This window comes from Trichoplusia ni, chromosome 7 (genome assembly GCF_003590095.1).
Source record: "Trichoplusia ni isolate ovarian cell line Hi5 chromosome 7, tn1, whole genome shotgun sequence".
NCBI classification, from domain to species: Eukaryota; Metazoa; Arthropoda; class Insecta; order Lepidoptera; family Noctuidae; genus Trichoplusia; species Trichoplusia ni.
The window spans coordinates 5,986,139-6,002,149 of record NC_039484.1 but is presented as its reverse complement, the minus strand read 5'-3'; the positions used below and the strand labels follow the sequence as shown (position 1 = coordinate 6,002,149).

General features: G+C 33.5%; 2 protein-coding genes across 4 annotated transcripts; both read left to right on the top strand.

Annotated features, from left to right (window-relative positions):
- The first annotated feature begins 277 nt into the window (after positions 1 to 277).
- LOC113495781 (probable transmembrane ascorbate ferrireductase 4) lies at positions 278 to 10,490 on the top strand. Of its 3 annotated transcripts, none has more exons than XM_026874715.1 (3): positions 278 to 846; positions 2,648 to 2,840; positions 3,374 to 4,017. In XM_026874715.1, exons 1-3 carry the CDS (start codon positions 664 to 666, stop codon positions 3,679 to 3,681), a joined length of 684 nt encoding a protein of 227 aa, XP_026730516.1. In that variant the 5' UTR covers positions 278 to 663; the 3' UTR covers positions 3,682 to 4,017. The 3 variants fall into 3 exon arrangements, with proteins under 3 accessions (XP_026730516.1, XP_026730515.1, XP_026730514.1); XM_026874714.1 differs by lacking the exon at positions 3,374 to 4,017 and adding an exon at positions 9,682 to 10,490 and having other exon boundaries at positions 283 to 846; XM_026874713.1 differs by lacking the exons at positions 278 to 846; positions 2,648 to 2,840; positions 3,374 to 4,017 and adding exons at positions 6,880 to 7,257; positions 9,312 to 9,504; positions 9,682 to 10,066.
- On the top strand, positions 10,417 to 15,353 carry LOC113495782. Its single transcript, XM_026874716.1, has 3 exons — positions 10,417 to 10,678; positions 13,672 to 13,864; positions 14,773 to 15,353. The coding sequence occupies exons 1-3, from the start codon at positions 10,508 to 10,510 to the stop codon at positions 15,078 to 15,080; spliced, it is 672 nt and encodes a 223-aa protein (XP_026730517.1). The 5' UTR covers positions 10,417 to 10,507; the 3' UTR covers positions 15,081 to 15,353.
- Positions 15,354 to 16,011: the final 658 nt, after the last annotated feature.

Below are 16,011 nucleotides of genomic sequence, written 5' to 3'. Positions count from 1 at the left end.
CTCATAAACCACTTGGTTAATTTGATGGTTTAACAGATTTATTCTACGGAACTAGTTTTATGTGAGTTATGTAAGCATAAAATCCATATTTCCATACATTTTTAAGTATCTCTGTCTGTCTATGGAGCCAAAACTACTGAACTAATTATACTGATATGGATGTATGGATCATGTACGGATGGTCTAGAGCCTGAAGAAGGACATAGGCTACTTTTGAACTAGAAAAAGGGCCTGTAAAGGGAAAATGGGGTGTCAAAGTTTATATGAAACATTTTTTGTATCAATGAAGAAGTAACGCCGTCTATCTGTCTCTCTCTGTGAACTTAGTCCACATGGACGGAGTCGCGGGCAATAACTAGTTATATATAAGCTAAGATGAATATCTTCATATTTATTGATAAATTCTTTTAATTTATTGCCCATTCATCATTAATCCGCTTAAATTAATAACACAGGATGCTGCAAAAGTTTGAAGATTATCTAGGTTTAATCAGAATGCTGCGATAAGACATAATCATGTAACTTTTGGAAGGCTGATATAAATATGGGCAATTAGAACAATTAATCAGAGGAACCGCTCAATTAAAGTGTTGCCTACATATTTCGAGTGCAAAAAACTGTGATTAAAACCTGTGATTTATTTGAATTAATTAATATTCCAAAATGGTGCAAAAACCGTTTAATTTTGAAAGCAAGAGCTTTAAAGTGTCTATGTTCTCGTACAATGTGTTTCTACATGTGTTCATGGGAATTATTGTGGCTATACCTATAGCTTACGCCTTCTCCTTTGTTAAAAATAATCAGGGATTCGCCATTTACCTTCATATACTTTTATTGATACCTGGGGTAAGTAGAAGCAAATAAATTTTAGCTAGTATAATAAGAGTGTGGGTATTTTCTAATTCTAAATAATGAATAATGTATTTCAGTTTAATTATGATAGTGTCTTTACCGATTGTGAAAAACGTTTGAATCGAATTTCATTTTCCCGTAACCATTTGCCCTATTATTATTAACGTTTCGCCACAGTCTTTCTGGCCGAATATTAAGTCGATTTTTTTTTCTTCGAAGAACACTTTATAAAACTGCTTAAACAACATTTGTTGGAACTATTATTTCTCCCAAAACCTATACAGAAAACACAAAAATTTCGAGCACTTTTTCTATAATTTTTTCAACGGTACATTCCTGTCACTACAATTATTACTAGTTTAAATATTTATTTTTAATGACATTATATTTAATCAATATTTCAAAATATGCTACAAGATATGTTTTAGAGCAATTAGTTCAGACTTCGTTCTGATAAAAATTGTTTAAAAGGATCTTTAACAAAAGAAAATTAGTCGAAAAGAAACAATACAGTTGGCAAAGTCTAAATTTATTATTTTGGCAAATAAAATCATTTCAAACAATACAGTTGGCAAACAATAGTGAACTGATAGATTCCCCTGGCAGTTTATATTTAGGCGTAGATTATTATATTATGTTGTAATTATTATCGTCAAAATATATGTATCTAGTTTACGTAACAAAACGATTACATAAGCCTTAGTGATGTAATCGAATGCTTTTACAAAATGATTGTAATATGTTTTGATTATGCTTTGAAATTTTATTATTTGCTAGTAATAAAAAAACCCTTAAAAATAAAAATTTAAAATGACAGCACCTAAAATCGGCCAATTATTTTTTTTGTAATAATAAAATAAAAGCAAGTATTTTTTAGTATGTCTATTAAAAATAATTATATAAAATTGAATCAGACTTTAAATCCGTACTTCCCGATAATTTTACGACCTGTTAAAAGGTTCTTAGAACGGTTAATGCTTGATTGACTGTTTTGTTATTTTCCGCGAGTTTGGAAAAATATAATTACTTTTAGTTCATATTTTTTTGCATAAAAAAAAACAATTTAAACGACTCAAATTATACGACAGCAAAAAAAGAAGTGGTTTGTTTTCAGAACTGATACAAATTTGATTGTGCGTAGGCAATTTGTTTTTTGTATAGCCGCTGTCGAGTTTTAAAATTAAAAAACCGATTTAAAAATATTTTTTCACTCAAATCAGGACTGATTTTATTATTATCACAAAAAAGTCCAATAAAATTATGCGATACCCGATTTCCAAACAGACAACACCACGTACAAAAGCTAAGATTATTATGTAATATAATGCAATACCATTTGTTACGTAGGGCAAGCGTAAAATATCGTAATTTTTTTAGAATAAAAAAATAGATGACTTGCGACCCCGCAGTCGCGCCGCCTCAGCTCTTGACTAAGAAATCGGGTGGATCCGAAATTAGTCGGGTAATACCGATAAATACATGTAGGTAAAACGTTATGAAATAAACAATTATTAAATACGCCTCACGAAAGTTATGATCGTAAAAAGCTAAAATAATAATAAATTATTATTACATTTTCAAATTACATTATCAACAAACGAACTTAACAACTTAACGAACTTAGCAAATTAGATACTCGCTAATGGCAGACTAGTGCGTTGACTTTCGACTAACATTCAAGTATAAATATTTAAAATTATTTTTTTCACATCAAAGATTTTTAATTGCTCCGATAGCATTATTAACTGCTTAGTAATTTATTATATAATATAATATTATATTTTACTCATTTCAGTTCCAACTGTTGATGGGGCAATCATTCCTTGGTCTCGCCCCGTACAACTCCTGGTCTACAGAACTTACTACGGTTGAAAAGCGCCGAGCTCACTGGATCTTGGCTTTACTTAGCACCATATTAGTAATGGTCGGCAGTTTTTACGTCATGCAAGCCAAATCCGTTAACTTCACCTCCATGCATGGAAAATTTGGTGGGTATTTTGTATGCACTTACCGTTATTAATGCTGTTTAGTAAAATTATACCTGTCGGTATACATTCCACTGATGGGCACTTGCCTCTTCGAGGCAGATGTGAGCATTTGGTCACTTTAGCGATTTCAGATTATATTTGGTATCCAGTTTTCCCCACGATGTTTTCTTTCATATTTTGTCAATGGTGTCTTAAAAATTTGAAAGTACATTTAACTTTGAAATAGTCACATTGGTACTTTGCCCGCTTTAGGATCAAACTTGCACAACAGGCATATAAATCCATGCATAGGACTATGTATCGTCAAGTTGTGAAAAAATATGTATTTATAACTAAACATGCATTCAAACTAAACGTGTCGATGATTGAGACCAAGTTCACTGCAACCCATGTGAACAATAATAATATTGAAATCCTCTTCGCTTTCCCGACCTCATACAAGGGATAAAGTGTATCTTATTATATATTTCTGTTCAAGCAGCTAATGTAAGGCTCAAACGTTATTTTAATCTCAATTACTTTCTGTATTTCAGGTTTCGTCGCCCTAGTGTTTACAATGGTGAACCTCGTCACTGGCGTCGCCGCTCTGTACACGAACGCATTTAAGAAGATATGCATTCCCCCCTCTCTCTCCAAGATCACTCACCTCCTCTTCGGTGTGGCTGCCTTCCTCACATCTGGTATCAGCCTCTGCTACAGCTATGACAAGAACGCCTTCAAGAACTGGATCGGCGCAGACGCAGCATTAGGCTGTATTATTTTGACTGGAATCTTTACTGGATTATTATGTATCAATCCTTTGTACACAACGTACAAGAGATGTATGACTGCACTTAAGTAAATTTAAATTACGTAATTAATTCGTGATTAAGGTTGATTGTGCAAATATAAAGAAAGGAATAAAAGATATCAAGGCTGAGTTAATCTTGACCAATATTATTGCTTATCAGCTTGCGGATGGGGCATTATTAAATGAATCGATAATAAGCCTCTTTGGGTCGAGCGGAAAGAAGTTTCAGACTTCTGTCTGGCAGGCTTTCCAGAACGAAGGCTATCCTGCATGGTCATATTTATTTGTTTTGGATTACCCATTAAAAGGTCTTTGTGCACTAATAGACGTGTAACCTTACTGAATTTAGCTTAAGCATCTAATATTAAAGTTTATTTTGTAACGACATTATTTTTGTTTGATTTATTTTGACAGACTCTAACAAGTACCGTTAGTGTGACAATGATTATTATTATTTGAGAGTTTACATTTCTTGCTCAAAAACTAATAATAAATATTAAAAAGTCCATAATTCAGTCCAGAACTGTAGTTATAATTCAAGTAAGGTCATAAATCAGCCGCAGATGTTAAAATAACCTAGAGCTAAGTTTATTTAGGTTCCGATTTGAATGACCGTGAATTAAATAGTTAATGGAAAGAAAAGAAACTCTACGACCATTTATTCTGTAAATCACTTATTTATCAATTAAGTGTCATATTTTTTATTGAAATTCATTTTGAAACGGTGATAATGAAAATCAATTGTCAAACTTCCATTGTCATCAAAAATCTTCTCTTTTCACTGGATTCCTTAAGAGCTGAAACAAAAAAAAACGAAAATAACTTTGCAGTTGTGAAAGAGAGAGTCTTTAGTCTGTATCATAATATAATAATAATATATCCTGGGACAACTCACACACGGTTATCTGATCCCAAGCTAAGCAGAACTTGTGTTATGGTAACCAGATAACTGATAAACTTACTTATATATTTCTAAATACATACATATTATAGATAAATTACACCCAGACACAGAACAAATAATCTTGCTCATCACACAAACATTTGTTCTGGGTGGGAATCGAACCCACGACCTCCGGTATAGCAGTCAGGGTCACTCACCACTAGACCAACAGGCCAGTCATCATATCATAGAATCCATTGTTATTGCGAAGAATGTGATGTTTTATGTGGGGGGGGTGCAATACCTGCAAAAACTCTGAGCATAAATACCAAATGTCACGATTATTCGGTTGTCTGTTGTCACAGACCAGTTGTCACTCGGTGGTTTAGAAGTGTACTGAAACTTCAGCCTGTTATTTTCACAGTCTTGTAAGCTATACTTATGTAACGTTTAAATGTATACAATTGTAATTTTGCTAATGAAAGAACTCTAACGTGTATTCAATTATTAATCAGTACAAGTTAATTTAATTGAATAAATTGCATTATTGAATAAACCTAATTAATCGTCTACATTTGCATTTGTTTTAAGCATTTCATTATTTATATCGGCATTGTGTTTTATAATAGTAATTGCATTATGAACATTAGAGCATTTACGATATTATTATAACACAATGAAATTGAGGATCGTTAACAGGTTTAATTCGACGCTCATAGAGATCAATCAATTGTACGTAATTCATTATTAATCCTATTCATGTTGAGTAAGGTTTGAAAGGGCTATTGAAATGCAGGTCAAGTGTGGTTTGCATATTTAACGCTAACTGTTTTGGTTCCAACTAATGGAGTTAAGTCCCTTAGAATGTGATGGTGTGGTGTGTTTATTAAGAATTAGCGAACTTTCAATTGTAATCAGATTAAAATGCAGTTACTTTGGGAGAAAAAACGTTATTAGTTGTTTTCTTTTATCTGTTAGATCAATAGAGAACCTTTGTATCATCACGTAGGTATCCCTGTAAAAAGCATTTGTTTTTTTAGAATTTCGTAGAAACGTATAGACGAAATTACATTTAAATAAATATATTCTACGCTCCTTGGAGCTGTAAAAATAATATCAAACATCTGACATGCGGTGGAAATCACGCATATTGTTTCACTTCTCACAATCCTTCTTTTTCTTCAATACCATTCATTATGGACATGCAATTTTTATTCATATAGGTTGTGAGATATACATCGCTGCCACCTTTTACTTAGAGCTGTTTTTGTATAGAAACTGAGATAGTCATTAAATGGTATACAGACATAAACTATTAGCAACACACATTAATGTAAGAACTATGTCTAATTAAGGCGTATTTCTCAAGACTTCAAGCAAATTACCATACCGAACTATATGCAGAAACCTATTGTTCTCCTGGTTCAGGATTGTTGGTTCTCGCTGTATAACCCAATATATTCGAAAAACTTGCCCATACCAACAGATAGAAAGATTTTTTTTAAATAAACCAAGATAACCTTCATATACCTATCTACCATTTATTTCATTATAATGATATTTCAAGAGAATATCAGACTTAATTGTTTAATATGACAATTTTTATTATGTTTTATATACTGATAAAATATATTATGGAACATATATAAATATAATAAAGGAGGATCACATCTGGAGTGCAGTTATCTATCGACTCTAGTGCATCACAATAAAGTGTAATTTGGCTCGCATACGCAACAATCAACTTTCTACTAATGATTCTACTAGCTGTATTCCGCGGTACTACCTTCGATTTAATGTTTATACCAAATTCTTTAAGAGATGAACTATTTGGTTTACCAAAAAAAAAACTAAAAAAATAAAAATTGTCTAATCCTGTGACCATGAACTTTTGCCTTTATTATATTACTAGCTGTTGCCCGCGACTTCGGCCCCGTGGGTAGAAGATATGAGTTTTGATTTATACCTGCCCTGCCTTTTCCACATTTTCCATTGTATCTTCGCTCCTATTAGTCGTAGTGTGATGGTTTATAGCATAAAGCCTTCCTCGATTAATGGTCTATTCAACACAAAAAGAATTTTTCAATTTGGACTAGTAATTCCTGAGATTAGCGCGTTCAAACAAACAAACAAACTCTTCAGCTTTATATATTAGTATAGAGTATAGATAAAAAAAATACTTAACGAAAATTAAAATAATGTTAAAAATGCTAAACTAACTAAATGTCTATTACGAATCAATGAAAAATTCAAATCAATAACAGATTTTATTTGTAATAAGCGTTGCATTCATCTTCCTAATCTTAAAATTAATAGTAAACATTCAGATAAATTTCTTTTATTTATACCTATTCATCAGTAATCGGCTTTGTAACAATATAAGATGCTGCTAATCATATTGTTCTGATAAAACAAACCTAATCTTTCAACTTTTAAACGGCTGATATAAAATTGAGTATTTAATGGAATCGTTCGAAAAGAACACTCAATAAGAAAGACAACATATTTCGAGAGCAGAAAGTCTGTGATAATAATCTGTGATACATTTTTGAATAGTCAAAATGGTGCAAAAGCCTTTTAATTTTGAAGGCAAGAGCTTTAAAGTGTCTATGTTCTCATACAATGTGTTTCTTCACGTGCTTACGGGAATAATTGTGGCCATACCACTAGTCTACGCCTTCTCCTTTGTTAAAGAAAATCAGTCAAACCATGTTTATCTGCATATCCTATTATTGGTGCCTGGGGTAAGTAAAACACCTGTCCCTTTGTCTGAAACCAAATCTAACAAATCGTTTCTTAATTTTCAAAAGTCTTGCTACCTGGTTTCATATTTTCATGTATAAAAATGAGATGTAATGTAATGTAATGATAACATTGTTTCTTGAATGCTTAAATACTTGTTTCGATTTCACACTAACCTCATAGTATATACACAACACAGTTTTGAAGAACCGGTAAAGTACAAATCGGATTCGCGACACTTAGGATTCTGTACTAATTTGGTTGAGAAAAAACAATTCGTTGACAAATAATTTGTTGGTACCTAGCTCAATTGTTTATGTGACCCATCAATAAATTTTGACCATAACATTCGTTGCTTAACCTCAATATTTATGTTAAATATTTTTTGTCAAGCGGCAACAGAAAAACATTATCCGCCAAAAGGCTACAATAATAATTAAACATTTTATGCCTTGATGAATTTTAGCGTAAATAACCTATTATTTCTAATTAGCCCAGTGAGTGTTATAAATGTCAAACATTATTTTAATTAGCACTATCAAACAAATTGAACATAATTATAATATATTATATTATATTATACGATATTTATGATAATATTCCTTTTCTATAATAATATTCATACCATCCTATATACGTACACACGGTTCTGTAGTTCTGTGTACCTCTTTCTATACAACGAAGGTTGAAGCATTGATCCCGTTAGCAGGTTGTCGATTTCAGATTTCAATATTTGGAATCCAGGTCGTCTCACGATGTTTTAATTCACCGTGTGTCAGTAGTGCCGTAGGATACTTTAGAGAATATTTGTAAAATTAAAAAGGTTACCTATGCTAGTACTTGCCTGCCTTGGCATGGAACGTGTAAAAGTAAAAGCTATAGCAAAAATACCAAGCAATAAGATCGAATTAGTAATGTTCATAACTATGCTCCCATAGACTTAAGGTCACATACTTTCCATTAAATTCTCAACAAGGGCTCCACGTGGGAAGTTATCCGGTGACTAAAAAGAAATGCAATATTATACTGATATTATTGTTTACTGTATCATTGAAGTAGTATGTAGATCATTCTCTTTGTGCAAGAAAAGGCGCTATACACCGCTTAATTCGTCGTAGTAAGCCTAAATAAGTGCTAAATATTAAATTAGGGATTTTGATGATGTCTGCGGAACCCACTGCACTTGATGGGATTTCTATTAGATAATTGTACAGAACCCTTAGAACGCGATTCAGTCTCACACATGGCCGGCTTTTATCTTGATACGTGTGATAAATAACTTAGATAAAATGTAACCTTGTTACAATACGAATTGTAATGAAATGTATCACGAAAAACCCGTGTACTTACAACTACGTCATAAATGACACGATTCAATATCTAAAAAAAAAATGCGATGTAATTGACAATGCTGCTATCACCACTACCTAGCTTGATGAATTACGAAACGCGATAATGTCAACATATTTAGTAAAAAATAAAAAATAATAATGATTTTAAGTCCAGTCACTTTTAGTTTGATTTTTTTATGCACCCGTGTCTTTTATGACACTTTTGCACACTTCTCAAGTTAAGAGATTTTTTAAAATACGGAAGAATTAAATCCTGATCTCGCGGAGTTGCAAAAAACATTACCAAAACACCCAGACTCAGAACAAACATTGTGGATCACAAAAATGCTTGTCCTACTCGGGGTCCAAACGACACATCGCGTACAATGGGCTATTTGTGCAGTGCGGTGCAGCACTGCAGGCGACTTGCTTCCACTGTTGCAAAAGTGTTACTAAAGTTGAGCAATAATCGCATGAACAGCCGCGATTTCTTTAGAGGACAGAAGGCAGAGATAGGCTTATCCTTGACCGGAGCCCAGCTGATAACCATCATGCAAACACCTTAAGAGCACGATGATCACTGCCCATCTATAACGAAAGTAATGCTATATTTAAACTCCGTTCAAGATATTACTTTTTAGGATTCCGTAGGGGTAAAATCGAAGCCTACTATTGAGGCAACACTGTCCGTAACCGGTTTTTATTAATTCCATTTTCCTTTTCAGTTTCAACTTTTGATGGGGCAATCGTTTCTTGGTCTTGCCCCGTACAACTCCTGGTCTACAGAACTTAATACTGTGGAGAAGCGTCGAGCTCACTGGATCTTGGCTTTGCTTAGCTCGATATTAGTTATTGTCGGCAGTTTCTATATCATGGTGTTAAAAAGCAGTAACTTTTACAGTATGCATGGAAAATTTGGTATGTATATTTCCTTTTGTGTCTTCAATTCTATTTATTTTTTAATGGAATCTTCTCTAAGAACTCGTTTGTCGACGATTTTAGTTCATCTATATCATGTTATGTTCTATACATTTTTAAGCAAAGCATTCCTACATAAATAAAGTTCTTAATCAATATTCTCTACTATGATTTCAGGTCTGGTCGCCCTTGTATTCACAATGGTAAACCTCTTCACTGGCGTCGCTGCTTTGTACACCACAGCATTTAAAAAGATATGGATCCCTCCCTTTCTCTCCAAGATCACTCACCTCGTCTTCGGTTTGGCTGCCTTCGTCACATCTGGTGTCAGTCTTTGCTACAGCTATGATAAGAGCACCTTCAAGAACTGGATCGGCGCAGACGCAGCGTTCGCCTGTATTATTTTGACTGGAATCTTCACTGGATTATTATGTATCAATCCTGTCTACACGACGTACAAGAGAGTTATTACTGCACTTAAGTAAATGATATTTGTAATTCATTAGACATTAAGGTTGTATCTCTAATGATGAGGATATTAAAAAAATGAATAAAGGGCAAATTGATAAACTTTTAGATCCATACTGTCAGTATTCGTTAATGTTCAAACTTATTTCCTATGTACAAAAAAACATGAATTTGTGCTCAGTACTATTTGGTAGTAATAAGTAACTAGTACTAAGTTTACCTTAAGTATTTTTCATTTGATTTAAGTAAAATAAACTATTTTTGACCTTAAACTGCTAAAGTACCTTAGTAAATGTTTTAAGAAGGACGGAACCGTCTACATCGCTCGTGCAAATTCAGTACTATCCCTATTTAATCGGAATACTCCGATAAACCGTAATCTTTACACATTTTAGCGGCTGATATAAATATGACAGTTCAGTATGAGCGATCAGAGAGTTTGAGTGCACAATAAAAATAACGACAACATATATCGGTTACTCCAAGACTGTGATAAAAATCTGTGATATATTTAATTTTTAACGAAATTTTCAAAATGGTACACAAACCGATTAATTTTGAAAGCAAAGGCTTTAAGGCGACTGTGGCCTCTTATAATGTGTTCCTGCATTTACTAATGGGCATTGTTGTGGCTATCCCGATGCTGTATGCCTTTTCCAATACTTCTGGGGCTATTTATTTACATATTGTCTTATGTGTACCTGGGGTAAGTAAAACATAGAATATTTTGTTAGAGTACACATTGTGAAAAAAATAATGGCTATTATAAAGTAGCTGCAAATTTTAATAAATACACGAGTATAACAATGCTATCTATAAGATATATTTGAATATAACAGATATATGATAAGAATCTTCTTCCTGAATTAATTATGAGTAATCGATATTATTTATCATTTAATAAGCATATAATATGCATGTTATCGCTACCGAGACACGGGTAAAGTATCTTCAATCTTCTTTCCTTCTGTATTTCGAAAGATACTTTTCAATGATATTTTAATATTTGCAGGCCAGTATCAAATCGCAATTTTTTTTAAAAAAACATCAATACCAAATCTGTGAAAATAACTGATTGGCCACCGCAGAGGTCCTGGCCAGTTTGTTTCGACGCTTCTTCTCAGGTTCGCCAGCTAGGAAATTTCGACTCCAGCTAGCTTAAAAAAAATACATGTAAATGTGATGACGTCTATCCCATTTGCAGACTAAATTATTTAAAAAAGAAAAAGAACGAAAAGAAAAGAAAGTGGCGATCGCGTTAATTACAATACACAAAAAAGTAGGTTGAGATCTTGACCTATTGAAGGAGCCAACAGTTATCACGAAATAGATAATGATGGAAGGAAATGCACCGACGCGGCCTAATAATGGCAACACTAACTAGAGAGAGTTTGTACATAGGTGACCTCTGTCTCAGTACTAACGTTGATATGAATGACTCCAATGATATTTACTGAAGGGTCAAATATTAATAAAAATGATTTATGGAATATTATTTCAAATCAGATTTATCCCTACTAATATTATAAATGCGAAAGTAACTCTGTCGGTCTGTCTGTCTGTTACGCATCACGACAAAACCACTGAACCGATTTTAATGAAATTTGGTACAGAGATACAGTTGACCTTGAGAAAGAACATAGGATAGTTTTTATCCCGGACTTCTGAAGAATTCTCTTGGAAACGCGATATAACCGACCTCGACGCGGGCGAATAGCTAGTATTATTATAAATCTATTACATATTGCAGAATATTATTCTTATATTGTTCTTAAATTTTTTAAAGTATCCCATAATCTCATAAATTTCAATGCCGTGTAATTGTTGTAGTCCTAACGGCTGCTCGAATGAAAACAAGGGATAGAAAAAATCTAACAATTATACGTATGACACAAATAAATAAATGGACTTTAAGTATAGATTTTGTTTGTGTAGCTATAAAAAATGCAATGTAATTCTTGATATAAAATATCATTAACAACATTACTAAAATAAATCAATTTATTACAAACTCTAATAATGATAATTATTAGTTTTTAGGGTACCGCACCCAAACGGTGAAACCAAAATTCTACAAGGATGCAAAAGTTTCGCTATTTATCCATCCATATGTCACCGGGCTATAGCGTGATAGTTATACAATTTTCAGTTTCGGTACCCGTAAATGAAAAAAATAGAATTAGTAGCATATGCTAACTTTTGTAAAATTAAATATTTTAACTTATTTCTTAATTTCAACCTATTGATAAGGAATATATATATTGTAAGTAATGTATATATCTTAATAGTGAAGAAAACACGCTTAACGGAGAGCCGAGTGATATATTTGTCATTTGTTATCAAACGCAACAATTTAAGCGTAACATGGTTCGATTTCGATTTCGACATAATACAAGCATTTGTGTAATCCTCAAATTCTTGTTATTGCCTGAGTAATTAACTAATCAATCAAATGTTTTTATTGTTCACAATCAATCGTCATTATGTGCCCCACAAAAATATATCTAAGGTATTCTGTGTACAGGATTTGAATGTAGCAAAACCCTCGCAACACTGAAATAAAGTCTTTTACTGCGAGATGCCCAGTTCTGCACCCGAAGGGCAAAAATTTGTTTGTGTCTTTCTGTCCCTTAATTCGTTTTTCTTTAGTCTTTTTTGCAGAACTCTCAATTTATCCAGTGACTCGCCCTTGACCAGTTTTTTAAGTAAACCAATAAAATAATAATTTTAGTATTAACAGGACATAAAACATATCGCCTTTTTGATTTACAATTTAACTCTCATTCAAGTATTATCTTGATTATATCGCTACGTGCTAGATATCATATACAGACGTATCAAAAAATTATCAGTCGGTGTCTAATTTAATGCTTAATCCCTTTTCACGATGACGTCATTACCGTATGATTAAACTGCCCTTATCGAAAAGTATCGAATATCATTTATTATTTCCTGAATTTTCTATTTGGCCAATGTTCATATGTTGAAATTAACTGTTTGAATAGACGTTTGCTGTAGTTTTAGTACGAATTTAGTTCTTCTGTTTGATAGGGATTGAGTGAAATTGATATATTAAAAAAGGTCCAATTATTCTTTCACTAATAATATAGTAGTTACTAGGAACTTTTTTAAGGAAACTTTAAAAGGCTAAATCTTATAGTTATCTTTTTACAACAGTGTCTTTATGAAGAGAATTCAATGCATTTCAGATTTAATTTAAAAATATTCAAATAATTGAGCTGCAATCACGCTTTCCACCGTACTATGATTTGATGCACGGATAGCCGAGCGGTTGAAGTCACTACGCCAAAATCACTGTGCGTGTCGTGTCGTGGGTTCGATCCCCGCGTAGGACAAGTATTTGTGTGATCCACAAATGCTTGTTCTGAGTCTGGGTGTCATTGTGAATGTAATTAGTATGTTTGTAAAACGCCCCGCGACACAAGGATTAAATTCCTTAGTGCGGGAATTGTTTTAAAAAAAAAAAAAGAAAAAAAATAACGTCAATTGCTACGCGTCCAACGCACACTTTAAACCTTTAGACGCATCTTACAAGCTTGCTGATGACTGTTCGTCCCAAAGAATAAATATATTTGGGAAAGTTCATTAAACACCTTATTTAAATAAAGATAAACATCCATAGTACCTAAGTTCTCTTAACCATTATTATTCTTAATTTGTTTAATTTTCTCATTTCAGTACCAACTGCTGATGGGGCAATCGTTCCTTGGCCTTTGCCCGTACAACACCTGGTCCGCAGATCTGAACACAGTGAACAAGCGCCGAGTTCACTGGGTCTTGGCTTTGATGGGCTCAGTATTGGCAATCGCTGGCAGCATCATTGTCATGCTCTATAAAAATGTTAACTTCAATACCCTGCATGGAAAACTAGGTGTGTATATGTTCTTGAATCATAGATATGCTCTTTCATCGTTGAACGCATTTGTTAACCATAATCGGTTGAGCAAAACTAGGGTATGGGTAACCATCTACGTTATAACAAGTTAATCCATATTTCGGAAGGTACGCTTTTCGTCGGTCCTGGCTGTTATTTACACATCTTTGACAGACGTTATGGGTCTAATATTAAAAGTCTGGCAGACCTCAACATAGTTAGGGAAAGACAATGATGATAATATATTTCATTTGTATTGACCGCTTCCCAGGTCGTGGGCGACCTAGGAAGCGGTGGCGAGACGACCTTAACGCTTACCGTGCAGGCTGGTTCCATGCGGCCCAGAATAGAGAGTCGTGGAAGGATTTGGGGGAGGCCTTTGCCCAGCAGTGGGACACAGTGGGCTAGAGAAAAAAATTGTATACTAACAATCGAATTTGAAAATGAAGAGGAAAATATTATCATCTTTTATTCAACAAACAGCCTGAGCATTTCATTCGATTCGACTCCGGATGATCAAATAGACATATCTTATCTATTGGTCGACTGAAATGGTTTCATTCATGATGGAATTAACTTGTCATAACATGATGTACCTACAGATACCTCATCTGTGCACGCGGCACTATGTGTTCGTTCAATTGTTTTACTTTATTTTGTGTGCCAGTGACACACAAATCAAAACTACAAAAGACGACTGTTTATATTTTACAGGACTCCGGGTTTTTCTTTGCCCAGAATAACAACTATCAATTAAGCTGTAAGCTTGGCATGAAATCTTAAAATTTCCCATTTATCAGACATAGCTTTCCTATTTGGTTGATTGATAGAGAATACTCATAGCGTTAAATCCGTCTTGGTACAATTTAATACATAAAATTCAAATAAATCATCTCTGATTTCAGGTCTCGTCGCCATGGTGTTCACAGTGGTGAACCTTGTCACAGGCGTCGCCGCTCTATACGCTACTCCGTTAAGACGGATATTCATTCCTCCCTCTCTGTCCAAAATCAGTCACATACTCTTCGGCATGGTCGCCTTCGTCACGGCCAGCACTAGCCTCTGCTACGGCTTTGACAAAAACGCCTTCAGGAACTGGGTCGGTGCTGAAGTTACTTTAGGTGTCATAATTTTCACTGCAGCTTTCACCATATTCTTGTGCATTAATCCCTTACACACGACATACAAACGATGCGTCACTATGTTTAAGTAAATCTTAATTGTAATTAAATAATTTAAATTATTATTGTGGTTGTATGTCTGATGTTGTGGAGATATAAAGGGAGAAATGGAAAGGAGAGCTTCAGAGCTGTGTTAATTTTGACCAATAAAATTGTTTCAGTCTGAGCTCCATGCCATATCAATGCCTTTTTCAATTTGGCATACTCTTCAACATAATTATTCATTTTTCGTTTCTCCGCGTCAGTAGACATACAACCTCACTGAGTTTAGCTTAAGTACTATTATTAAACTTTCTTATATACGGGTAATATTTTTTATTTGGTTTCCGTGGATGTGTGTTTAGAGATGTATAGTTTATCAGTTACAATGTATGTTACAAAGCTTTATATTTAAGTCATGTTGTTGGAACCTCTTTTTTTATTACCCAATTAAAAAAAGTTAAAAAGAATGCCAGTATAATTTATATGAGTTTTTTTAGAGGGTATGAAGGTGCTAAAATTAAGTAAAATTAATTTATTTTAATGTCTAGTCCCAAAAATTGGACGCCTCGCGTTTATGAACTAGGTACATAAACTATAGGGGATAAGGACCAATGACAGACGCGACTTCAGTAACTATTTGTAATTTTTATTGAAGAGACGTGTATTCATTCTCGTTGAAAACAGACGCTATATTTAATTTTAACTAAAAAAATACGTGTGATGTTACTCATAAAAGTATTCTAAACCAGTTAAGTGTGACGAATATAATTTTAGTAGGATCATCATTGACTTTTGATATATTTCTGAGTGACTGATTTCTTTGATTGGTGCTGCAAATTCCCACATTATGTGTTTAACTATTTATTTGCGTAAGTACGCACATTTTAACGGATTTGATTAACGGACAAATACCATACAGTTTAAACTTTAGAACTTTTCGTTAGGCCAGACTTCTAGTACTTAATTCTAATAATAGCTTCA